Source organism: Perna viridis, chromosome 6 (assembly GCF_037379345.1).
Source record: "Perna viridis isolate PV_CMFRI_1.1 ecotype Kerala chromosome 6, ASM3737934v1, whole genome shotgun sequence".
NCBI classification, from domain to species: domain Eukaryota; kingdom Metazoa; phylum Mollusca; class Bivalvia; order Mytilida; family Mytilidae; genus Perna; species Perna viridis.
Window position 1 is genome coordinate 44,304,517 of NC_142450.1, and position 27,343 is coordinate 44,331,859.

General features: G+C 31.7%; 1 protein-coding gene across 2 annotated transcripts; it reads right to left on the reverse strand.

Moving 5' to 3' along the window:
* Positions 1-2,157: 2,157 nt before the first annotated feature.
* On the reverse strand, positions 2,158-26,333 carry LOC148615185 (cleavage stimulation factor subunit 3-like). Of its 2 annotated transcripts, none has more exons than XM_088589836.1 (20): positions 26,133-26,333; positions 21,093-21,194; positions 19,005-19,100; positions 16,449-16,481; positions 15,565-15,662; positions 14,945-15,046; positions 14,546-14,672; positions 14,006-14,164; positions 13,662-13,743; positions 11,648-11,757; positions 10,550-10,741; positions 9,954-10,097; positions 6,691-6,793; positions 6,101-6,170; positions 5,792-5,888; positions 5,223-5,327; positions 4,666-4,810; positions 3,997-4,091; positions 2,937-2,997; positions 2,158-2,451 (listed from the first exon to the last, which is right to left on the reverse strand). In XM_088589836.1, the coding sequence occupies exons 1-20, from the start codon at positions 26,151-26,153 to the stop codon at positions 2,261-2,263; spliced, it is 2,133 nt and encodes a 710-aa protein (XP_088445962.1). In that variant the 5' UTR covers positions 26,154-26,333; the 3' UTR covers positions 2,158-2,260. The 2 variants fall into 2 exon arrangements, with proteins under 2 accessions (XP_088445962.1, XP_088445963.1); XM_088589837.1 differs by having other exon boundaries at positions 21,093-21,191; positions 26,133-26,328.
* Between the last annotated feature and the right edge of the window lie 1,010 nt (positions 26,334-27,343).

The following is a 27,343-nucleotide window of genomic DNA, read 5'->3' on the forward strand; positions in this document are numbered from 1 at the left end:
TATCACTATATTCACAATTGATAAAATTGTACAACCTGAACACTATGGTAAAATGTTTGAATAGATGAAACAAATTAAGTAAGCTGAAATATCAGAGTATATCTGTAACTGAAAGCAAATTGCAAATAAATTACCAGCAATGCCAAATTAAGTGAACTGTTTGAGAAACATGGCATACTTTAAGTTTTAATTCAAACCTATATCAAAAAAAAAAAAAAAAAATTAAAAAAAAAATTAAAAAATAATAAAAAAAAAAAGCATAAAACTTTCATGCAAGATTGCAACTGACACGTATTTTATTTCATCCCATACAATCATATGGACACCTCATTCTTTTCCATCCTACTTCAAATTAAGATTGTCCTTGATAATTCACTAAATTCATAAAATTAGCACCACTCCAGTCAAGGTAGTAATAAAAACAAAACTTCACAGTAAATTAACTTCTAAAGAAATCATCAATACTGAAATCACTTGTGTTTGGACTCTATTGCGTTAATAGGTTCAACAAAAAGTTGTGCAGTGTCAATATTTCTTTAAAGGTTGTGAAACTAGGAGTGCATTGTGAATGTAACAATCAACTTCCATTAACACCTCATTGGAGCAACATCTCTTGTGAGTCATATTACTAATTCTTTAAAAGATCATTCTTATATACCAGAACTTATGTAACAGATGACTTTAATACCTGTTAGTAGTAAAAGTCAAGTGTGAAACTGGGAAGGATGTTCCATGAAGTTGATTTCATAAAAAAGTTGTGATGTCAGAATACTATATTCCATAATGAAATTATTTTACCTCATGTGAAATAAACCACAGAGTATTGACAAAAGCTTTTATGTAAGTGATAATTTTTTTAACTGACTTGCACTGTTTATATGATCTTCTGTTGAAACAGCCTGTGGACTGCTAAAAATACCGCCTTAGTGTCAGTAAAAGAGTAATCAAGGGAACCAAGGTTATAGCGGTAATCAAAAGAATGTAATCCAGGGACAAAGACCAGACATGGAAAACAGACATACACAACAAAGAACATAAAATAACTAAAATCATACATACAAAGTAACAAAAGTAAATGAGCAACTCGGACTCCACTAAAAACTGGGAGCATGGACCAGGTGCACCGGCAGGGTAAGCGTCCTCTGCTTTTTTAGAAACACCCACCGAGTTGCTCATAAAAAGTCAAGTCCGGGGTAGACAAACGAGGAAAGGGAAACTATGACCCGTTGAATAAATCAGTTTTCATGGTGCTGATGGATACACCATAATGATCCACGAGTTCATGATGACGACCATAAAACTTCTGTAGTGATGACTTCAATCTTGTAGCAACATAACCCTGTTCCAGAAGCCTATTTGTTAGAGTTCTAGCGTGATACAAAAAGTCTGTGTAGATTCGGCAAGCTCTGGCATAACGTAAGAGTTGTGATATGAACACTCCATATGCAGGAGCCGAAGGGATGTTGCCACAGATGAAAGGAAAGTTGACAATTCTGAATGAAAAGTCATCACGTTTGTCGTAAAGTTTGGTCAATAGTTTTCCTTTACCATTTTAAGTGTAGGTCAAGATATGAGGCTGACTTCACAGTGTCTGTAGTATCCTTTATCTCAAGTTCTTTTTGGTAGATGCGATGTATCAAATCCCCGAAATTAGGATTGTTTAAAGATAATACGTCATCTATATAGCGGAAACTAAGATTGAAGGATCTAGCCAGATGATATTCTTTCTTTCTGATCAGATCAGCTATAAAGTCAGCCTCATAAGAGTAAAGGAATAGGTCAGCAAGTAAAGGAGCACAATTTGTTCCCATTGGAATGCCGACCGTTTGTTGAAAAACATGTCCACCACACTGGACAATTATGTTGTCAATTAAAAATTCCATCATTTTGTAAACATCTTCCTCTGTATATTTGGAAGATGATTTGGAATTATTTCTTACAAAGTATGAGTAAAAGTGATAATTATACTGATACATGACCCTGAATCAATGTCTGACAGTAGAATGATAAACTGTTTTATTGCAGGGATCTTATTTGATAGTATTGAATCTTATTCTGATGTATTTACATATATTTAAGATAAAACATCATGTACATACAACAGATGTAGGCTTTTTTAGTGTATTGAAATGTAAAGTATAACTATAATACTTCAGCTTTGATTTGGTGTTGGTTTTTATTTCAACCAAAACAATGAAATGAACCTACAAATGAGTGATACAAATTATCCAATGTAGAAAGACAGTGCCCTTTCCCTATTTCACTTAATACGCTTCTGTTGTCGACTTCGGTAAATGTCATGTAAAGGTGGTGCCACCTCTGAGTTTTCATCATCACTATCCTCTCCTTCTGTGATTCTACGTTTCCTTCCAAGAGCAATGTCTATTGAGTACTGTGTTCCAGGGTCTGCTTTCAGAATACTATCTACTCCATTTTCTGCCACAAATGGAGCTATTCATAGAAAAACAAATACTTAGCATCAATATTATTAAGTTACAAAGCAACAGTTATCTTTCAGATCAATTTATTATTTTACAAGCAAGACCATCAAGTCCCTGTAAACATGCAGCAGATGTATAATACCTATTGGTTTTTATTTTTTACCAATAGTTTATACTATTCATGTCAAACATCACAATACAGTTCATCAATACATTGGATCCTAAAATATATAGATATCATGAAAACTGAAGCATTGTAAAAGAAAGTTTCATGACAACTGGTTAGAAACTACAAAGTTCTTCATGCTACAAAAAAACTGTGTTTTCTTTCTATATATTTTTATGTCTCATTGATTAGTATAAATGTGGTATACAGATTTCAGTGCTACATTACCTCTTGACCTATCCTATTCAGAGTAGATTAGAACTTTCTAATTACTGCCATTATGAGAAAAATAATAAATTAAACATTAAACAGTACACTATAGTACAAACCATCAGGTATGGAAAGATTCTTCATATGTTCTATAAACTTATCCATTATAACAAAGGGTCCCTGAAAAAAAAAAATCCTAAGTGTGATTAAAGTATCACCGTAAGAATACTGTGAAAGTACTATTGTTTGTGGAGTACCAATTTTTGTAGTTAGACCAAACCACAAAAAATTTGATTCCTAATGGATAGGAGATTCCCAATAATGTGTTTACTGGAAACTTAAAAATCCACAATTTTGTGTTTCTTCCCTGATCCACGAAAAATTGGTATTGAAAAATTAAAGTACTTTCACAGTAGCTCATATTTGTTTTTTCATCCAAAGAATAGTAAAACGAATACAGAAAATTGATCACAGATACCCAGCACACAATCATCATATAAATTTCTTAAAAGTAGAGAAGGGCAATAACTCCTGGGGAAAAGTATGAAAAGAACATCCATCAGACTTGATCTCTGAGGGATAAGTAGGAAAAACATTCATCAGACTTGATCTCTGGGGGATAAGTTAAAGTATGAAAAACATCCAACAGACTTGCTCTCTGGGGGATAAGTTAAAGTATGAAAAAACATCCAACAGACTTGCTTTCTGGGGGATAAGTTAAAGTATGAAAAACATCCAACAGACTTGCTCTCTGGGGATAAGTTAAAGTATGAAAAACATTAATTAGATTTGAATCAGTGTATTATATTCCACATTATTGTGTTGAAGGTTGAAAAAAAAATAATTAAGTGATTCTGGTTCTATGACAAATTGACACAAGAAAAATTGTAACAAATGTTTTTCATATGTTTTAAAATATATAGAAAAATATGTATAGGACCAATATGGAACTTTATGTTTTAGTGCATATCACATATTAAACAACTGCTTTCATAAGTCATAAAAATCTTAATCTACTAACATATTAAGTCCTAAAATATAAATATCCTAAAATTTACATTTATATACTATTCATGCATTAATTTATCAGTTCGAAACAAATGACTAAGTTTTTCAGGTTTTTACGAAACATATAAAACAACAAATACTGCAGTTTTCCTGTGGACTATAGACACTTACAGTGAAACAACTAGGAGGTGGTAACATGGTAAGAAGGCTGGCTGCTGAGGGTGGGGCAGGGAATTCTCCTCCTGCTACTGGATGTGATCCTGGGGCTGAAATAGATGTAAAGATTGTATGAAAGTATTTAAGAGTCTGCACTTGTTTTCTCATTGTGTTCTTAGATTTATATCAATATAACTTTACACTGACATTAGCTTTAACAGACTTTGGCTTGAACTGTAACATCAGATGATATACTGACAAAAGCTATTATTTACTGATGACTTAGGTTTGACTCACTGAAAACAGCCATTATTTACTAACTAATATTAAGGTTCGACTCACTGACAACAGCCATTATTTACTAACTAATAACTAGTTTGACTTCCAACCCCCTGAGGTTTGACTTACTGACAATTTCTAAGGTCGGAATAACTGACAACACACTAATGTTCGATTCACTGACAGTAACTTTTTGTTTTAGATTTGACTCACTGAGTGACAAAGCCTAAGGTTGGAGTTACTGTACTGACAACACCCTTGGGTTTGACTCACTGACAACAACTTTTTGTTTTAGATTTGACTGACTAAGTGACAAAAACATAAGGTTGAAGTTACTGATAACACCCTTAGGTTTGAGTCAATGACAAAAGCCTAAGGTTGACAACATCCTTAGTTATGACTTACTGACAACAGCTTTAGGTTTGAATGGTAACATCTGACTGACATCAGGTTTAGGGTACTCTGGTTTCTTCTCCCTTTCCTCCTCTATCATTACAGCCTTTGTTACTGAACTTGATGGAGCTTGAACAACTTGCTGCTTCACTAAATCCTAGTGAAAAATATAACTGGCTATTCTTTCAATCAAAAATGGTCTGTTTGTATGTCCAAAAAATAGATATGTCAGGTTATAAAAACAGTATGTCCAGTCAGAAATGGTATGTATAAACCAAAACAAAACAATGTGATTCCTTTAATTAGCAATTTTAGATATGACATTGTTATCCTTATTCCTATAATGTTATTCTAATTTTTTTTAGCAATATTTTGAGAATGTCTTTTCTTACCTAGAGTAGTAATAGAGGCAGTTTACCATTCAGCAGTTGTGCTTTCTTCTAAATAGAAGAAATTATAACAAACCAGCATTAAAATATCCAACCCTTTTTTTTCTCTTACTAAGACAGCAATTTTACACCAATTCACGTACTTCCTAACAATAACTAACATATAAGACCTATACTTACATAGTATCCAATAGCTTTTAATTCTGTTTGTGAGCAAGGATATAAGTCTAAATATTTGTATCTATCTATCAACAAGGCTGTGTCTTTGTCTTCAAATTCCTGAACCTAAAATCATACCATTTTGAAAATACCATATTTATTTAAATAACACTGCTATCTACAGTAAGTAGTACTTCAGCCGGAAAAGTTGTTTTAAACACAAATTTATTATACTACCAAAGAAAAGCTCTGATAAATGACAAGTGTATTTTTATAATGTACAACAATAAGTTTAATAGTACATGAGACTAATGTCCAAAACTACCCATTCTTTTCTATAAAGCTCTCATCAATGTTACCAAACTACCCATTCTTTTCTATAAAGCTCTCATCAATGTTACCAAACTACCCATTCTTTTCTATAAAGCTCTCATCAATGTTACCAAACTACCCATTCTTTTCTATAAAGCTCTCATCAATGTTACCAAACTATCCATTCTTTTCCATAACAATCTCACTAACTAACAAACAAAACATATTTTAACCATCTACTTTTGTAACAAGATGTGTTTTGTTTCATCTTTACTAACCTTTTCTATTGCCTGAGCTCTCCTCTTTTCTACTTTTTGTATACAAGCTAAATCACCTACTTCTGATTCAAAGGCAAGAAATTTACTCCAAATTTCTCTGAAAGAAAAAAAAACAACTTAAGAAGTATGAGTAACACATTATCTATTTTTAACTACAAATCATGTTGATAAAAATCTTAAAAATCTGTTGACTCATTTCTCAGAGACATCACCTAAGTATGAGTTTTTCAACACAATGTTCCCCCTTTTAACTTTTTAAAAAAGAGTAAATAGTTAATAAGAAACTAACAGGCTAACTGATATACTTACATAGATTTTTCAGGAGGAATTTGACCAGAAGATAAAACTCTTTCATACAATACCCTTGTATTATTGTCCTCTACAAATACAGAAAATAATCTTTATTAATAACATTATTTAAACAGTGAAATTAAATTAATGAATGATAAAAAACAACAATGAAAGTCTTCACCCATTCTATTTCTTATTGCTTATTACTGAATATTAAATTCAGAGGAAGGGTCTTCAATGTTTCAATTGTAGTTGTTATCAGACAATATTTACTGGTAATTAATCTTTGTAACTCTGAACTTTCAACCTAAACTTTTGTGACAAATTTATTTTATTTTATTTATTTTTATGTTTTCTATTTCCTTTTAACCCTATGCCTATGAATTTGACATTTAATTTAACAAACTCAAAAAAAACTTCTTTTGAACCATAAATCAGACAATATATCAAAACTGCAAAATATTTTCAACAAAGATATTTGGATTTCTTTCGGTAAAAAAAGATAATTTCATAAGAAACCAGATAGATGAAATACACCATAGTTGCAAAGACAAGTAATCTTAGAGTTCCTGACATACAATGTTTTAATTCTTAAAACGTTTACTCACCATTTAAGTGGGACATAAAATCCATGTAGCACAAAGCATATTCCGGGATGCCTCCGTATTTCTTCAATCCGAGTTCAAATATCTTTAGTGCGACGTTTTTTTCCTGTTAGGTTTTAATAACAATATTTTATGATTAAATAAATAACACAAACACAAAAATAACATAACACATCATAAATACAATAGTTTTATTACAAATAAGCACAATCATGTCCTAAGATCCTAAAGACAGAAAGCTGTCTACATTGGAACCAGATTACAATAATATTGCAGATATTAATACACGGTCCCTTTCTAAGAAAACTTGCCTACATATTAGCTCAGCATCAGCAAGCATTTTGGGGAAGTTTTAAATTATAATGAAATTGAAAATACCAAGCCCAAAGCCTATTATTTCTTCAAAAAAAACATTGAACTGCTTGATCTGCAACCTACCATAACACACTCTAACATAAGTTTTTCAATATCTGTAAGCATTTACAAACTGGTCTGAAAAATGTGTATGAGACACATGGACTGACAGAGCAATATCTGTAAGCATTTACAAACTGGTCTGAAAAATGTGTATGAGACACATGGACTGACAGACAGAGCAAACATTCTAGTTACCATTGGTGATGCCAGTAGATGACAAAAAAAAAACCAACTTTACAAAGGCCATAAATTCTATGATAAGGGTGTTTACAGCCTATAAGTTTATGGGAATATTCGATTGGTAATACATTGAAAGCTCTAAAGTAAAGGCATTGGAGTTAGTTAAATAGGATTTTCTAGGAAATATCAAAACAATTATTATTCAGGCCTGAAGGCATAAGAAAGATTGTAACCAGTTACCAGTAATTTTGAATAGCATTACCATTAAGAACTTCAAATTTTAGAAGTGATTAACACATACAAAGCTTATATTGATATTTTCTTTGTAAACAGTCTTTACTTTTGGAGTAGAAATAGTTTTTTCATGTGGTGAAAATTCATTACAGGATATGATGAATAGTAAATAATTCAATTAGTAAATTAATTTCAGAACCTATCCTATAAACTAGCATGTAAGTCCCTAGACAGTCTTTATTTCAAAGAATAAAAGACTTTTCACACTTCCTACATTTTCTAAGTTAGCATGTGTAATGCAGTTCATCAACAGAAAGCAGGTCAGGCATGTTGGTTGCATTAGGTAACATTAATGGAGTAAGAATGGATTTAGACAGTTTTCTTACAAGAACACAAGGCCATAACAATAATTCAAGTGAAATCACCTGCAAAACATTTTACTAGATAAATAGAATACATGTAATTGATTCTGAAGTATTTCAACATGCTCTATATTGAATACAATACTGCTGCTGGTATAAAGGATTTCCTGTAGTCACTGATTTATATACTTTATATACAACTATACTGTTTGAACTCAAAAATTATTGCCATGGTGACTTGCTTGTACATACTGAAGTTGTCATTTAAAATTTTCATCATTACAGCAACACAACTTTCAAATTACAGCATACTTCAAAGAAGAAATTAACTGTAAATTAAAACTGTTGCTATACTGAATGCATAAATTTCAGAACAAACAATACAACAGCAATACACAAATATAGTCTTTCCCTATTTTCGTGATTTTTAAGACATTGAACTTGTTTGAACTGCAAACTTACATCCTTAAGGGTGTTCATTGGACATGTTCAACCATTTCTGTCAAATTTTTGGACTTCTCTGGTTTTTTCCATTTCATAGCATTAATATTTTTTGCTCAGTGAAACCCCCCCCCCCCAAAAAAAAAAAAAAAAAAAAGTTATTTGGGAAGTTTTTTTATGAAATATTTGTTACTTCTTCAGTGTCTTAAATAGATGAAACCTATGGAAATCTAGAAAAGTCCTGTTCCCGCCAAAATGTCAAATATATATGTCTCAAAAACAAGCACACTGACCCATCTATCTACGATCATGAAAGATTTCACAACCCTTTGAAATCCTTCTTATTCTTAAAAAGAGTAGCGAACATCATTATTTAGGAAATAAGAAATTACCAGTGCTTGATACGCATATATACAAACAGATCTGAAAAATGTGTAACAGACACACAGACTGACAGACAGGGCAAACTAAATTAACACATTACAAAGTTGGGCACAATCAAAACACTGCACTGTTTGCTGGCTTCATATGGAAAATACAGTTTTTGAATTAACTTAATACAACTACAGATATATTTGATCAAGATACGGACCAATATCCAACAGTTCATTTCGGGCAATATTTTGTGTTATCAACAGAAAAAAATGCCATATGAATGATGTTTTCTATTCAATGAAGTAGAAACTTATGAACACGATTCATTACCTTCCCTGTAATTCATTAAATATAATTTGTTTTGCTTGTGTTTGTATTACAATATACTGTCTTATGCAAACTGAAATGTTATTAATAAAAACAATCAAAGGAAGTTAAGTATGTAAAATATTCAAATAATTCAAACAACAGAGAAAATTACTCAAGCTTAAACAATTTAAGTTATAATCCTTTGTGTAATTCAGTTATTATTTAAATATTTCTACACTTAACTTTCTTCATTAGTAATATTTTCACTTCATTGATAATTGAGGTTTTTAAAATGTGGAATGTGTATACATTGGAACATCAGTTATTGGTCCATCTTAGAAAGATAAAGCATAAAGAAAAGAAATTTAACCTTAGTAACAACTCCTTCTCAATCAATGTTATAAATTTTAAGTGCAATATGTTTGGCTATCAATAAAAGACACTTACAAATACTGTCAATGTAGAGCTATTTATTATAACTGTACCTGATTCACAACAATTAAGAGCTGATAAAAAGCCTATCTGTATATCAGAGAACTCTATTGATGTTATACACAAAACAAAGAACACTGAAAACTGACCAACACATGTTTGTCAATTGACTACAAAGCTATGGTAGTTTTTGGTAAACTTTTATTTTCCAATCTTTTTTTCTGTTATAAAGTAAGTACAAAACAATTGTAGAATACAATTCATACAAAAAATTGTTACAAATACAGTAATTTCACAAAAGTATATTTAATGTAACATATCTGTCATCAAAAAGAAAATCATTCTTTTCTGCTTTCTGCTCATGATACAATTTCAGAAGCCTAAACCAATAATGTACAATGCTAATTTCAATTTCTATACCAATTACATATGATTTTTTAATTTTTTCTTAATCAAATATGCATTTTCTTCACTTCTGAAAAGATAACTTCATAAATTCCAATTTGTTGTCCTTACCTTACTACAATAATATTCCATTAAGGCTGCAGCAACATACACCTGGTATTTAGTCTTCTGATTTTCTCTCGCCATTTTGAACACATTTCTTGCTGCTTTGATGCCCTCTGCTCTCCTAGCAAATTTCATGTATTGAACATAACCCTGTTTGATGGAAAACCATGTTACAAACTTAAAGAATTACAAAAAAAATTACAAGATAAATACAGAATAATAGTTACATCAATTTTGATACTGACAGTATTGTGATATAACTTGACAAGTGTAATATCTTGTAATGTCTGAGAGATAGAAATATATCTCGTCAACAAGATCAATGGGAAAAAAATACACATTACTGTTCATCATTAGATATCTGAATATTTAAGTAAAGGCACTGTATTTTAAAGAAATAAATGCTGTTGTAATCAATGTCTTATGGGAATTTTCCTCATATTAAGTGGTTGATTTCACACAATGAAAGTGAAAAATTGTTCCCGTCTCAATTCTTATACCTATTATCATATTCCTATAAATGTTTGATCAATTTCAAACAGATGCCTTATCCCTAAGTTAAAGGTCACCATAAAGTGTTCTGTTTAGAAATAACATCATACCAATGTAGGGTCAACATCCTGCATCGCCAACAACCTCTTGTAAATCGTATGAACTTTCTCATACTTCATTCTGCCCTCTTCAAAATCAGCGTAGGCAAAGAATAACAACATATTGCTCTTCATCAGAGTGGTTATGGCCCTTTCATAGATGGCAGCAGCTTCATCTGCAAACATCTTACCAGCGTTCTGGTCCTATCAAACATATAAGAAACTATACATGTATATTAAATTAAGTCAAGTACATTTTTCATTTTGGTATTAAAAGATAAATATCTGACTATTAATAATTTTTATGAAATAGCTGAAATAATCATTCTCTTACTAATTCATGATTCCTAACTACAAAGACTTTCTGTATCACGCTAGAACTCTAACAAATAGGCTTCTGGAACAGGGTTATGTTGCTACAAGATTGAAGTCATCACTACAGAAGTTTTATGGTCGTCATCATGAACTCATGGATCATTATGGTGTATCCATCTGCACCATGAAAACTGATTTATTCAACAGGTCATAGTTTTCTTTTCCTCATTTGTCTACCCCGGACTTGACTTTTTATAAGCAACTCGGCAGGTGTTTCTAAAAAAGCAGAGGATGCTTACCCTACCGGTGCACCTGGTCCATGCTCCCAGTTTTTAGTGGAGTCTGAGTTGCTCATTTGCTTTTGTTACTTTGTATGTATGATTTTAGTTGCTTTATGTTCTGTGTTGTGTATGTCTGTTTTCCATGTCTGGTCTTTGTCCCTGGATTACATTCTTTTGTTTACCGCTATAACCTTGGTTCCCTTGATTACTCTTTCAGGATATTATTGCAATGATTTTATTACTGTGAAAATTGTAATTAAAGCCAATAATTGTGGTACATGTATTTTTTTCCGAAATTTTGCAATATTTATGTCTTAAATAACAATTTTTAATGAAGCAACAGATGATTATGAGATTCCAAGCTGTTATTTTATCCAAATTACAAAACTTTCTACAATACAGTAATAATTTCTCTATCAAACATACAAATAAAGGATCTAAATTGTGGACGGGTCATAACATACAACAACAAGAGACACCTCTGAATATAACACAGAATAGTTTGATTTCCTACCCCTTTTTCTGTTAAGATTCTGCTGGAATGTTCTAGATATGAAGCTGCTTCATACCAAATATCAGGATGATGTCCTAAACAAAGTAAACACTGCTCATACGCAAACATTACTGAAAGAAAAAATGGAAATTAACATTATGCAAAAGAGTACAAATGTATATAAAAATAAATATAATGCTGATGTAAGTTTTCATAGGTAATTTTTTTATGTAAACTGTTAGCTTTGAAGATTTCAAATAATTTTTACAAAATCTCTGCAAAGAAAATCTGAACAGAAACGTGGATTTTAAAATCTGAAGAAAAAGATATCATAATAAATAAGTTAAGTTCTAAGATTAATGATAATAACATTGATGTCAATATTACAGACAGAATAACATTCTGCCTAACCAATCCAGGATGCTATGGATGAAATGAAAAGGTATTTTATTGGAAATGTATAAAAAATTTAACAGGGGTTTCATTAATTTTTCAGGTAGGAGGTACCAAATAAATTCGGCAAGGGGTCTGGGGGCCACTTAAGGCCCCCACTGGGTCCAGGGCAATGCCTTGGTGGGTGGTCCGGGGGGGAGGGAGGGGCAAAGCCTCCCCCCCCAGAAGCTCCTGGATGTTAGCCATTTTGAGATTTAAATTTTGACTTGAAAATATGGGATTAAGTCAGCAATATTTGCTTCAGTTTTGTTTAAAATATATGAATCTGAAATCAAGATATATGATGAATCGTAACTGATTTAGTCTCAAATCCCTGAAAACCAGGAGCTCCCCATGATTCCCACCAGATCCATTTCTAGACTAATGCTGATAAACTTTGTTGACTGTTTAATACTATTTTATATGAAATTTTGATAAATGTCATATTTTGTTCTTAGACTTTTATTTACTTGTTACAAAATTTGAACACTAACACATGGAAATAAAAGCATAGGAACAAAACTAAACATATATTAAATGAAATTCCATAACATGTGGTTGTTCCTAGTGCTGATTATTGTCATAATAAAACTTTGTTGTTTATTGCCTAATTATTACTGTGACATGTAGAGCAATTGAATGTGTTGCATTGTGAAATGTTGGTCTTAAAATCATAGTCTGATGAGAAATTCTTTGCTTCTGAAAAAGAACAAGGCTGGCAGTTTCAGTCTGGTTGACTTTTAGACCGACATAATTTTTTAAACATTACAATGTATTTATTTTCTATTATTATCTATAGCAGCGTTGAATCTCGGATCCAATATTTTTCTTATATTCTTGTGAGCAAAGTTCAGACATGTTCTTTTCAAAGTTAGGGTTGCTAGAACATTTTTGCCAAAACTCCCCCTCCCCGCCAAATCAAATGGTCATCCCTTTAATCATAATATGTAAAAGTCTGTTTCACGTGTTGACTCGTTGTCAACACTAAAAATTCCTGCACTCGTCTGCACAAATCTCAACAAATATCAAGAAAATTACGGGTATGGAGCAATTCCAAATATGAACAGCATTGTTTTAACATGTTTTCATAGAATCTTCACTTGTGTTATCTTTTTGTTCTGCACAAATAATCGGTGATTGCTTCCTATAAATAGACCCTTTTGTGGTAAGTTGGTGAGCATGCTTAATATACCCTTCCGCAAGGTAGAGCTTGGGTAGAACAAAAGAATTTTCCTCACGGAAGTGTATATTAAGCATGCTCTACGCATGCTCATCGACAACCCCAACGTTAGCACAAAAGGGTCTATTGACACTATGTTAAATCGTCGTAGGTTAAGCGCTTTACCGATTAAATTCTGACGCCAACCTCGACTAAGACAACAATTCTATAAACAATAATAAAAACTAAAGATCGTGATTTTGGAGACATACCCATAGCCTACAGACGGAATGATCTTAGATATCTATTTACTGGATTTTTCCTCAAGTTTTTTTTGCTTTTATTTTATTCTGCCGGTACCAGACGCTACCGTAGCCGTGTAAAAATACCGAGTACCAGCTCTTAATGAAAGCACTGATTTAATACAATTTTTTTAAAGCTCACCTCTTCTAGTGATCAATGCATGATCTTCTGTCTTAAGTGGATTGCTTTTCTCCCATGATATATATTTTTTCCACAGTTCAACCTGTAATATAGAAAACAATACATTTTTTTTTTTTTAATTGCTTATGAAGCATTGATCAATCTATATATAACAGTATGGAGGTAATTTTAAATTCCAGAGTAAGTATCATAGGAAATTTGTTTGTGATACAACAAAAAAACCTAAACTGGGAATTCTGTGCTGCATAATCTCTAGTATGAATGACCTTATTAATCAGTAATCAATGAGAAAAAACCTTAATTTTCCCCCACAATATCACAGCATAACAAAACCATATTTATACCTGACTGGCTTCCTCAGGTGAGTTCTGTGGGGGTATTGACGGCATGTTTTTATTAAGTCCTCGTGTAGCCACTTCATATTCCTTAGCTACTCTCCTAGCATTCATATAATCTCTACCTCGGTCTTCTGTCATTTTCTTTGCAATTAATGGATTAATGCTCTGGATAAAGAAAATATACCTAACATAAAATATGAACTGATCTGTGTATAAATTTCATATCAGTATATTAATTTCATTTACTTTTTTAACTCTACTTGCTCAAAATTTTGAAATCCTTTAATTGTAATGCCACTCTAAAATTCTTTTGGGTCAAAGATGTTTTTCAATAATTTTATATTTTCAGATGACTTGAATATCTTTTTTTCATAAAAAAATAAATAATAAAGCATGATTCTTTCTGGTAATTTTTCATTACGAAAACAAAACTAAACTATGATAAAATGATTAATAAAGCTCTAAAATACAACTGATCAGGATTTAATGATTATTCAGTTTTTCAATATGTTTGATACATATAAAAAAATATTTTATTTTATATACATTTTCATAAGAACAATATTCCTTCCAGAATATTTCAATGTTTATCATGGGGTTTGTGACACCTCTCTGGTAGACTTTCCGAACCGCTGTGATTCTCTGGTTCTCTGCATATGATCCTACTGCTTCTCTATAACAGAAAACCAGACACAATTCATAGAAATTACATAATTTATCATTAAAATATTGGTTAAAACATGACATAACTACATCTGAAAAACTATCAAAATTTACTTGATTTTTCTCGAACCAATTTAATTTCACAAGTTATGTGCAGAAATAGAGTGAAATTTAAACTGCTATATATTGTAACATTAAAAGTCATGACAATAGTTAATTACAACTGTACAATTAAGAATTCTCAATATGATAATACTTTCCAGCAGTAACATAGATACTCACACAGATTTAAGGAAGTTAACATAATCAGCCCATATTTGGTAGGACATAATATCCATGCCCATCTTATCCAGAGCAAAATCATAGGCCTGGGCCATTTTCTCCCTGAAAAAAAAAAGCAGATTGAAGTAGGTACAATGTACTAAAACAATCATCATTCAGCTGGACCTTGATTCACTGACAAATCTGTTCTGCTCTTTCCATTGTTCAAAGCACAACATGAACTTCATTGTCACAGTGAATAAAATACATTGTATTTGTTAACAAATCGATTGGGAATTATAAATACATGTCAACAAAATCTTCATGATAAGTTTCATTCGAATAGCTATGCTGGAGTTGCACTTAACAGCTCTGAACAGTGAAATCATTACCTTTGAACTACTGGTGCAATCACCTAGCATGTCATTTAACCTACATATTAAGTTTCATCAAAATCCATAGAATAATGACACACAACAATGAACATATATTTAGACGAACAGATAAAGATAATGTCAGCTATTAGAAAGTTCTGGTTGCCAATTCACACACCATGTATCAAGTATGAGCGAATCAGTTTTTAATTTTGTGACAACTACGACCTTGGAAAAAAGTGATATTTGGTGAGTTATAGACTTTACCTATATGAAGGCAGAGTTCCCTTTGTGTCTTTGATATAATTAAGGTATAACTTCCATAAATCAATGTTCAGCACTTTTACCAAGCATCTCTGGAACAGCTGAAATCAGATTGAGTAACCCTTAAGATAAATTAACAATATGTCTGAAGTATTGCAAATTTTACAATATCTAATGAAAGTATCAATTAACAGGCAGTCACTTCTATTGTATTGATTTCTGACCTGTTTCTTCTTCTGAGCATGTAGCAAAGACTAACAAGATGTTGCATGCTATGTAGTGCTAAGAATATCAAAAGTTCATATACAACCATATGGTCAAAATATAAACTGAGTTGGCACACAGGAAATTGTTGTTGCACAAGTTACAAGTTAAATACTGCAATGGTCCTGACATGGTACAGGCATTTCAAATGAAGTGGTGGGTAAAATCTAGGTTTTACAGCACACCTAACCCCCTCTTCCATTGCAGTGTGAATATACCAGTGGTTATTAAATAGCATTTGCATGCTATTGCATCATAATCGGTAAATCAGCAATCACATCAGCACAAAGAACAGAACAGAGAGACAGGGGAAAAGGGGTAAAACAGAACTCCCCCTCCTTTGTATTGGGTACAGTATGTGAAATAGATATTTTCTCAAGCATTATTTGACTGTGTTTTTCAGAAATGAATGTACATATTCTATTTTTCCATACACATATCCAATAAGTTTCCATCAGCATCATTGAACGGTTTTAACAAACATAATTTATTAAATGTAATAATAAGCACAAAAATAATTGACAAGTAAAACCAAAGTGTAAAAATACCATTTATGATACTTTGAGAAACACCAACATTACTTGCATTTTTTTATTTGAATCAAATTCTACATTAACACTTACCTTTTCAACTCTTTCATAATTTTTTGCTTTTAACTATAATAAAAAAAATATTTAGTTACATTTAAATAACTTATTTTTTTGGTTTATAATAGAACATAGCTTTGATATCATCTTATGTTCTATTAGTAAACCTACAGAATTACTGGAGTTTAAATGTGAATTCAATTTAAGTTGTGAAGGTTTAGTAAATTAGCACACCTATTTATTCATAATATAAGGAAGGTGAAATCTTTTAACACTTCTAGAGAAACATTAATTAAAAACACCTTTGATACTTTTACTCAGCTCTGATTTGATATACATGTATTATACCTATAACCTTTCAATATGGAAAATTTTGTAATGATATACAGTGTTAATTGTCCTAAAAAATGTCTATGGGCCAAAATGTTCGCCAGCATTCATTAGGAATTTGGGTTCTCATAATCTGAAATATTTTTGGGTCAAATTGTCCAGCGTAGGTAAACATTATGGTTCTAATAAACTACGAAACGTCTTATAAGATTTCTTTAATTTCATTTAGTTTTGTTTCATTCTGTTTCAATTTGCATCATTAAAACTTCTTTTTATTTCGTTTTGATTCATTTTTTCGAATTGTTTCATTTCGATACTATTTTTAATTGATTCTTTTCGTTTCATTATCGTTCGCAATTTTTAAGTACACAAGAATTATGGGTAATATGGATGACATAATTTTTGTAAAAATCTGGACGCCACACTGCAGACTGTTTTGAGCAACCCTATCTTGGAATAGTTATGCTTCGATTTGTATTTAATCATCAAAACTAGTGAATATTTTCCGAGACCGATTTGGTTCTCAATTGCATTTACAAAATATATGCAAATGAAATTGCCATGTAGCTGTTTTTCAGCTCCTGAAAATGAAGGTACAAACCGGATATTGATGCTTTTTCTGGCCATAAGTATGCAGAGCCAAGTTGATAATACAATCATTAACGTTCCTTTTGGGAGCATATAATGAACCATTTAAAAGTGTTGCTCACTAAAAACCTTTAATTGTGCATTAGGAAATAAACAGCTACGCCTGTTGCCCTTTTAACTTGTCCTTATGCTTTTAATGAATTATATGATCAACTAGAAATTCTGTGAATACCCTCCCCCCCCAAAAAAAACAAGAGGCTCCCAGGAGCCTGAATCGCTCACCTGGTTAAATTTTTGCCTTTCAAGGGCAAAAACTCTAACAAGGAGTTTTCAGACAATTTGACTCCTTTTGATTCATTGGAGACTTTTGTAAGCCTTTTAATAAGGATCATTTCAGCAATTGAAAGCTATTGGCTAAACCTAACAGATTTGGAGATGTATGCAAAAATCTGCTGTCTGACCCCATTGTTCTATTTTTAGAAATGGCAGCCAGGTTTTTTCAGTCATCAAAAATCAAACTTTCATTAAATTTTGCAGAATAGTTTCTGAGGAGAAGATTTTTTTAAAGTAATAACATCAAAAACAGCAAAAAACATCCAAGACAGGCAATAACTCCAACATGGGTCAACAAATTTTCACCAAATTTTGACCACAGATAGATTTCATCATGCTAAATACTTTTACCCCCATGTCCAAATTTTGTTACACTTAACGGTTTTGGAGATATATCCAAAATCTGCTGTCCGACCCCAATGTTCTATTTTTTAGTAATGGCAGCCATGTTTTTTAACAGATCAAAAATCCAAACGGTCATTTTGTTAAGGATATCCTATGAAAGAAAAATACCAACTTTCATTGAATTCTGTAAAGTACTTTCTGAGGAGAAGATTTTTTAAACTACGGCCAGGTGAGCTAAAAAGTAAATAAAAAATGCACAAAAAATTTGGCTACCTCAATTCTAACTATGTTTGTTGTCTTGATTTTTCACCCATACATTTCTATCTTGTTTAATACACGCTTTTCTGATAAGGTTACCAATTACCATTTATATTTATTAGTCAATCATCATAACAAATCGTCTGTTTTAAACGATTTTTCAATGAATAAAATGTCCTTAGTCGTCACCAGCTTTTTTAAAGAGTAAAACTTCATAACAAGGAAATACAAAATTTGATATTTATATAAATTGGAAGGGAGCTTACTTCAATAGATATGAACAATTCACCAAAGTTTCATAAAAGTTAGTGAAAGAGTTTTTGAGTAATTGTGCGAAAACTTGAAAATCTAACTTTTTTTAAGTATAAAAATTCACAACATGGAAACGAAAAATCTGAAATTTATAAAAAATCTTACGGGAGTTTACATCAATAGATATGAACAATACACCAAAGTTTCATTAAAGTTAGTGAAAGCATTTTTGAGTTATTGTCCGAAAACTTGAAAATCCCCCTTTTTTTTAAGGGAAAAAACTCAATCTGAAATTTATAAAAATAGAAAGGGAGCTTACGTGAATAGATATGAACAATTCACCAAAGTTTCATTGAAGTTGGTGAAAGCATTTTTGAGTTATTGTCCAAAGTGTGGACGACGGACGGACAACGGTATACCATAATACATTGTGTCTTTGACAGGCGTATAAAAAGGCCTCACACACAAATAACAATGTCAAGTAACCTCTTGTTCTATGTAAATCCTCCAATATTTCCCTGAAGTTGGGAACTGTGTTACAAGCTGCTCGTACACGGGTCTGGCAACCTCTATGGGTTTCATCTGTCAAGAAAATTCAATAGTTAGTAGACAAGCCCAATAAAAGTAGTTGAATATAATTAAGTTCAAGCACATTCTGTAAAAAAAAATACATTTGTTTTACATTTTACTGTGTTCATAAGGTGAGATGATGCAAATCAACTCCAAAATTTCAAAAGTGAATACTTCGAAATGCATTTACAGCAATAATGAACAACAGGCTCCCAGGAGCCTGAATCGTTCACCTGGTTTAATTTTTGCCTTTCAAGGACAATTACTCAACAAGAAGCTGTCCGACAATTTTTGACTCCATGAAGACTTTGGTAGGAATTATCATGAGGATCATTTCATCAATCGAAAGTTTATTTCTATCTATAATAGCTTTCAAGAAATTGACTGAAAACTGCAAAAAACGTAATTTTTTGCCTTTCAAGGGCAATAACTCTTATATAGAGTTGTCTGACAACTTTGATCCCTGGAGACTTTTGTAGGCCTTATAATAAAAATCATTTCAGCAACTGAAAGATATTGACCAAACCTAACGGTTTTGGAGATATAGGCAAAAAACTACTGTACGACCCCTATGTTCTATTTTTAGTAAAGGCGGCCATATTTTTTAAACCAATCAAAAATCCTTACAGTCATTTTGTTAAGGATACCCTAGAAAACAAAATACAAAATGTACCAATTTTCATTGTACTCTGTATAGTAGATTTTGAGAAGAAGATTTTTTATAGTAATAACATCAAAAACAGCAAAAACATCCAAAAAGGGCAATAACTCCATCATGGGCCAACAGATTTTCACCAAAATTAGACCAGATAAGTCTTGTTATGCTGAATACTTTAACCCCATGTCAGAATTTGGCTTAACCTAACAGTTTTGGAGATATATGCAAAAATCTGCTGTCTGACCTTTATTTTCTATTTTTAGTAACGGCGGCCATGTTTTTAAACCAATCAAAAATCCAAACAATCATTTTGTGCAGGATACTCTAAGGAACAGTCATTATATGTTTCATGCAAATCTATTCAGTAGTTTCCGAGGAGAAAATGTTTGAAGAAATTGTAAACGACGACGATGTACGCCAAGTGATGGCAATAGCTCACATGGACTACAGCCAGGTGAGATAATGATACTGAGATTTTTAACTAAAGGAATCAAACATTATACAAAATGAAATAAAACAGAAATGAAAAGCACAATTTGTAGGTCAGAGAAAATAGTGAATTATTTAATTCTTGTTTCTTCCATACAAAAATGCAAATAGCACCTTTTGAACTTATGTTTGTTGAACACATTCAGTAGAAGATCTATGCTGATACATTAGAATTTGCGAATAAACAATCCTTTGAAGATGCCATTACTGCAAACTAACTCCCTTCTAACTACAATTATGGACAGCATAACGTTTTGCTTTAAAGGTGGACATGGAAGGTTTTGTTTTCATATACATGTAATATAACAAAAATTTGACATGGATAAATTGTATGAAAGTATTTGGCAAAATGTTTTGAAGAGTCCTCTACTTAAGGCTATGTTTGAGGATACATTTCAGAGATAAAGTATTTTTAAAGGAAGAACTAGAATACCTATGTAAACATTTTCAGTTCATAATATTGCATAATTTGGAGATTTAGTGATCACAAAAATTTTTGCTCAAACTGTGTCAGATTCTGAATTCAAAATTCCACAAAATTTTACCCAAAATTTAAAATACATTGTATATAAATCTTTCAATGGTAATTGATAAACATAAGGTTTTGGAGATTTTGTGCTACATAAGAGTTGATAGAGAGATGGGTAGCCAGCTATAAGGCGCAAAATCAGGGACCAGAAATAAACATCAATTTCAAAACATTTTTTCAAGAGGAGAAAAAATGATGTTTTGAATGAAAAATGAACATAATAAAATAATAATTACATAATGAGAAATTGTAATGCTGTAATTTAAACAAATTTTGTGTAAAATATTAATCAAATAAGCCCTAAACCAAAACATAGTAAAAATTGTACCTGAGAATCTCGTATCAAAACACTCCATGCTTCTGTGTCGTAGGACTGTGTCTTAATTCTCTTCTCTGCTTTCTTTAACTTATCGGGAACATATCCCTGCTGCTTTAAATATCAAAAATACAAGCAAGTATATACTTTTTTTATGTACAATTAACCTTCTCTATATTGAACTTTTATATAAACCAGAAACCTGCCTAAAGCAGACATCTCATAAAGTCCCTTTATGTTATTTTCAGTGCATATTAGATCGGTCTTAATAAATCTTCAGTATGAAAAGGGTTGTTGATTTAGACTTGTTCCATAATAGTTCTATTTTTATAGATTAATATGTAACTTAAATACATAACATGCATATACATGCACATGACAAACATTTGCACATGTATAGAATTAACAGTTTAAAAATATTTCTTCAGCAAGTGGTAGTCCAGTCGCCAAAATTAATTAACAGTGTTCTAGGATTTTTAAGAAATTGAGGTTTCCTCAGGAAAAATCCATATAAAATCAACTTTCCCACAGTCAGTGACTGCTTTCCTAACAAAACAAATCCTTACAGCATATGAAGTTTCCGACTTGCCACGGGAAAGTGTAACTAAGAACCGAACTTACCCAGACCCAAATTTCATTTGACTGGGAAATAGGAATCCTAGAACACTGATTAAAAAAAGATGTGACACAAAAATTTAACTTGTTAACTTTAATAAAAAAATATCATCAGAGAATAGTGTTGAGTTGGAGTTGAGTTCGGTCACTCTACTCCCTCTTTACTGTTAAGAATTCACTTAATCTTATACTCTACCCATTACATACACCATGGTAAAATACATGTACAACTTACAGCATACTTAGAGCATACAGTGATAAATGGTTAGCATCTTGAAGGTTTCACTCCTGGCAGGTTTTCAAGCAATTTTTTTTTTTAAAATGAGGGTATATTTTAGGTCAAATTAAAAAAAATATAACGATAATTTTTTGGAATTTTATGAACTTTCTTGACAAATAATAAGGGCTTAAATCTATTATAAAAAGAAAAAAAAATTGTGTACACACCTCTAAAAAGGCAAATTCAGGATTTCATGATAGGGAGGGCTGAGCCAGCGAGGTATAAATATTTTTTGGTGAAATTTTGGCCAAAATCAAGATTTCATGCTAAAAAACATTTTTTTTCCTTTTTAAAGGTAGAGGATGTATGCCACATCCACCTATATGAATCCACGGCTTGTTCAAAATTTGATAAAATGGAGGATTTTTACCAAAATTTAAAGGTTTTTTTTTAATTTTGAGGCTCAAATAAGGACTGGACAAAGTGATGCCCCTGTGGATACAACTGTTCAGCCAAAACTTTAAAACAGTCACTAATCTAGAAACATCATGATAGATTTATCTACTGACATTTGGGCGATAAACAACTTTTCATTGAGCTGCTAAGCTGCGAAATACATTTTCTATCAATCCTTCATAAACATATACATGTGTATGAGGAAAAACATATTAAGATGAAAATATTTAGAAAGGGTTTATTGTTAAAGAGTAGTTAAGGAAACTAGGGTTCTAGCAGTAATTAAAAGAATGCAATCCTGGGACAAAGACCAGACATGGAAAACAGACATACACAACAAAGAACATAAAGTAACGAAAATAATAAATACAAAGTAACAAAAGCAATTGAGGAACTTGGACTCCACTAAAAACTGGGAGCATGGAAACACCTGCCAAGTTGCTCATAAAAACTCAAGTCCGGGGTAGATGAAAAAGAAAAGAAAAACTACGACACGTTAAACAAATCAGTTTTCATTGCACTGATGAATATGATTAGAATACCATTGCAAATACTCTGATGTATGGCACAAGTTGCTGCAAGCGTTTTCAAATGAAATATTTTTCAAAAAATTCAAGGGACCTTCCCACTTAAGATATACAGACTTTCCCAAAGTTCTATTTTAATTTGTGCAAGCGTTTTTTGAGTTACTGTGCAAACATTTTAATCCCACACTTGTTATGAATAATTTTCTGTAACCCTTAACAAAGAATTTTTTTTTTTATTCAAACAAAATTAAGGGGCTTCACCACTGTAGATATATTTACTTTTCCATAGTTACATTTCAATCAATGGAAGCATTTTTGGGTTATTGTGTGAAAAACAGGATAACACCCCCCCATCCCCTTTTTTATCCAAAAAAAAATTCTGGACTTCAAAAACGAAGAATGGGAATTTTTCAAAAAATTAAAGGGAGCTTTCCATAATGGTTTTAAACACTTACAATATGTCAAGAACTGAAAATTGCATGAGATGTGGAAAAGTCTGTTTTAATTCATTTCTAATCAAGAAAATGATGTATATTTTTCTGATATTTTTTGTTTGATCAGTTTACTGAGGTCAAAAGGTATAAAATGGGTAACTGGAAGTTACAGTACCCAACCATTCATTGATTATTTCTCACTTTCCTGTCCGTATTTTAACGTTTTTTCTGATATTATTAAGAGGTTAAAACTTCACATTAAGACTTTGGATAAAATTTTGAAAGATTAAATATTGTTTAAAAAAGAAGTGATTGAGTTTGAATTCTGTACCGTACCTAGCATCGATCCATGTACCAGCAAAGAATGGATACGATCTTATCCAGAATGAAAAACAAAATCTCATATACAGAGTCTTAAGTGATTTAATTTATCGTCAATGAAAATTATGATAATATTATGACGTTTTAATGTCAAATATGCAATAAATTGGTACAGGTAATAAAAAATACCAGACTTTGATTTTGGGTACGGGAATTTTGGGTTACACATTTTAGACCTTTTGAAAACAGAAATCGAATAAAATCAATTTTATGATAAACATTTTAAAAATCATTAATTCTAGCCTAACCATCACGTCATTTTGTAAATGCGTACCAACTTTCTGCTGGAAATATCAAGTAATAATGAAGAAATTGTCAAAGTAGTATTTGGGTACAGGGAAAAAGTTAGTACGGGTTACACATTTCAGACCCTATGGGGTTTCATTGATTTTTCTGGCAGGAGGTACTTTACAGAAATAGGTACCAAATAAATTTGACAAGGGGTCCGGGGGTGGTTTAAGTTCCTGCATTTTAGCCTTTTTGAGATTTAAATTTTGACTTGAAAATATGGGATTAAGTCTGCAATATTTGCTGGAAATCAAGATATATGATGAATCATAACTGATTCATAACCCTAAAATCCAGGAGCTCCCCATGATTCCCACCTAATACACCTAGACTAATGCTGATAAACTTTGTTGACTGTTTAATACTATGCCATTTTATATGAAATTGTGATAAATTTCATATTTTGTTCTTAGGCTTTTACATGTATTTACTTGTTACAACACTAACACATGCAAAAAAATGCATAGGAACAAAACTAAACATTTATTAAATGAAATTCCATAACATGTGGTGGTTCCTTGTGCTGATGAAATAATTTTCATAATAAAACTTTGATGCTGTTTATTGCCTAATTATTACTGTGACATGTAGTGCAATTGCATGTGTCTTATTGTGAAATGTTGGTCTAAAATTCATAGTCTAATAAGAAATTTGTTGTTTCTGATAAAGAACAAGACTGGCAGTTTTAGTTGGTTGACTTTTAGACAGACAGAAGTTTTTTAACATTACAATGTATTCATTTTCTATTATCATTTATAGCAGTGTTGAATCTCAGATCCAATATTTTTTTCATATTCTTGGGAGCAAAGGCCAGACATGTTCTTTTCAAACTTAAGGTTGCAAGAATATTTTTACCAAAACTCCCCCTCCCCGCTGAATCGAATGGTTGTCCCTTAAATCATATTCTGTAAAAGTTTGTTTTTTGTGTTGACTCAAGCTCATTGTCAACACTAAAAATTCCTGTACTCATCTGCACAAATCACAACAAATATTGGGTATGGGGCAATTCCAAATACGAACAGCTTTATTTTGACACGTTTTCATAGAATCTTCACCTGTGTTTAGCTTTTTGTTCAGTACAAAATAATCGGTGATTGTGCTTTACCGACTCTTAATGAAAGCACTGGACCATATCAGAAATATATGACTGTGCACAGTGTTTCATTTATAATGAATACACAAGTTCTCATAATTCACTTTTGGAACAGTCAAAATTACAATGTACCCTCTCTAAAGACAAAAAGGATGCATAAAATTGCATTGGAGACCTTCAAAATTATCTACAAAAATTGTCCAATGTTTTTGCAAGATTAGGTAACTGTTAAAAATAGTAACTATAATTTACGGTATGTAAACACAGCAGAGGTACATGTACCCAGGCCAAACAACCCACCCTATGGTAAAAAATCCTTCAGTTATGAGGTAGCACAGATATGGAATTCACAATCCAATGAGGCCAGAACTCGTGACTTCCTTCAATCAGTAAAGAGCTCACATAAATGACCAGTGTGTGTGTGTGGGGGGGGGGGGAGGAGGGGGGCAAAAATGTTACTGCTTGCTTGTAAGTATCAAGCAGTGCTGTCTCACACCCAAGTAAATTTCTTGCATTTGCTTGCTTCATGTAATATGTGCTTTTTGGTTATGCACTTTTTTGTTTTTATTATTTAATTGTTTTCAAGTTGCATTTTTTTTTATGTTCTCATCATATTACTTTGTGTACTTGTGTGTTTGCATGCATGTATGTTTATTGTGTTGTTTTACGTAATAGTCCGTTAAAGAGCTCACAAGAACTTGTGTTTGTAATGTTGATTGTATATACATTCTGACTCTAAATACAGATTACTTACTAACTTTCTTACTTACACTCCTACTAGAGGCCAATGCCTCCCTCATGTTACAATAATTAATTACACTTGAACATCAGTGTCAAGTTTTTTTTTTTTTTGTTGATAGATTCCAACACGTAACAAGGTAACAACACTGGTTTGTGATATGTGCAAATTCTTAAAGGTTACAGACTTTGTAAAACGTTAATAAATTCTTTAAAATATACCGAACCCTTTCTGGGCTTCATGCTGTACTCCTAAAAAGTAAAATAGTGATATCTAACTATCCAAATAAATTTCCTTACCTCTGATGACACTGTTGCCATCGATTATTAGTGGTGTATGAAACAGAAAAAAATATGTGTCTTTATGACACAATTGCATGTGAGCTCATTTTGTAGAAAAAGTAAAAAATTAACCAAAGTTTCGCAAATAAACTAAGTCTGCGGCAAGTTCAACAATGCCGCAATGGCGACTCCATTTTCTTCTCTAGTCAAGTTTAATATGAAACAAAATATATGATTGGATGGTAAATAGGTGTCTAAGTCGCCACATATTTCATTCGTTCTTAAGTTTCGACGTTGAAGTGGAATATATTGGTTGCGAAGAGTTATGATAAATAGATCAATAAATAAACAAGTTTTATTTCGAGTCAGCATGAAATATATAAAATTAAACATAAGCTCTATTGAGTTTTTGACCGACATAGTTTGACAGGGTTTTACAGAGCAAGATGTACAAATCTTGAGCTTTGCACACACATTTATCTTCACAATGATGACAATTTACATCGAAAATAATCGCAAATAACAAACCTAATACAATACTCCCAAGATTGGAGCCAAAATGTAGTAACTAAGGTGAGGGTCTAAAGCGCGGAAGGGTTGAAAATACGGAAGGGTTTTTGACACTTCAAAGGTAATATCTTAAAAAAAGTACGTACTATAACTAGAATCAAAATCTGAACGGATTCTGAAAGGTATTGATAATAGATATTTAACCGTGTAAAATTATTAGAAAATAATGTTATGAAGGTACCAAAAAGTTGATATGAAGTGTTTGAAATTCGCTCGGGCGGCGAACAAAATTTTGTCTTTGATCTTAATGTCATTAAAATCAGTAATCCCTGGTCAATGACCATTTATATATTCCGGAAGACAATTTGATTCCCCATCTGACGATATTAAGATAATTTTCCAGAATCATTGGTGATAACCACAATCTTGACCGGAATGGTGCCCTATCAGAGTACGATGTCGGCAAAATTTTTACTTTGATCTCAATTTTCACTAACTTATAAAAGTTCCGGTCAATAACCATTCACATATTCTGAAAGACAATTTTATTTTATATCTGATAAAAATTTTTTTGTACAAAATTATTGTTGAAAACCACAATCTTGGCCGGATGATTACCTAGAATTAAATCTAATTTAACTTAGCTTCTAAATTGATTCCTGTAGTTTTAGAAATTTCAATATATTTATATCTTCCTCTATTCTGTATCATTCAGGAAA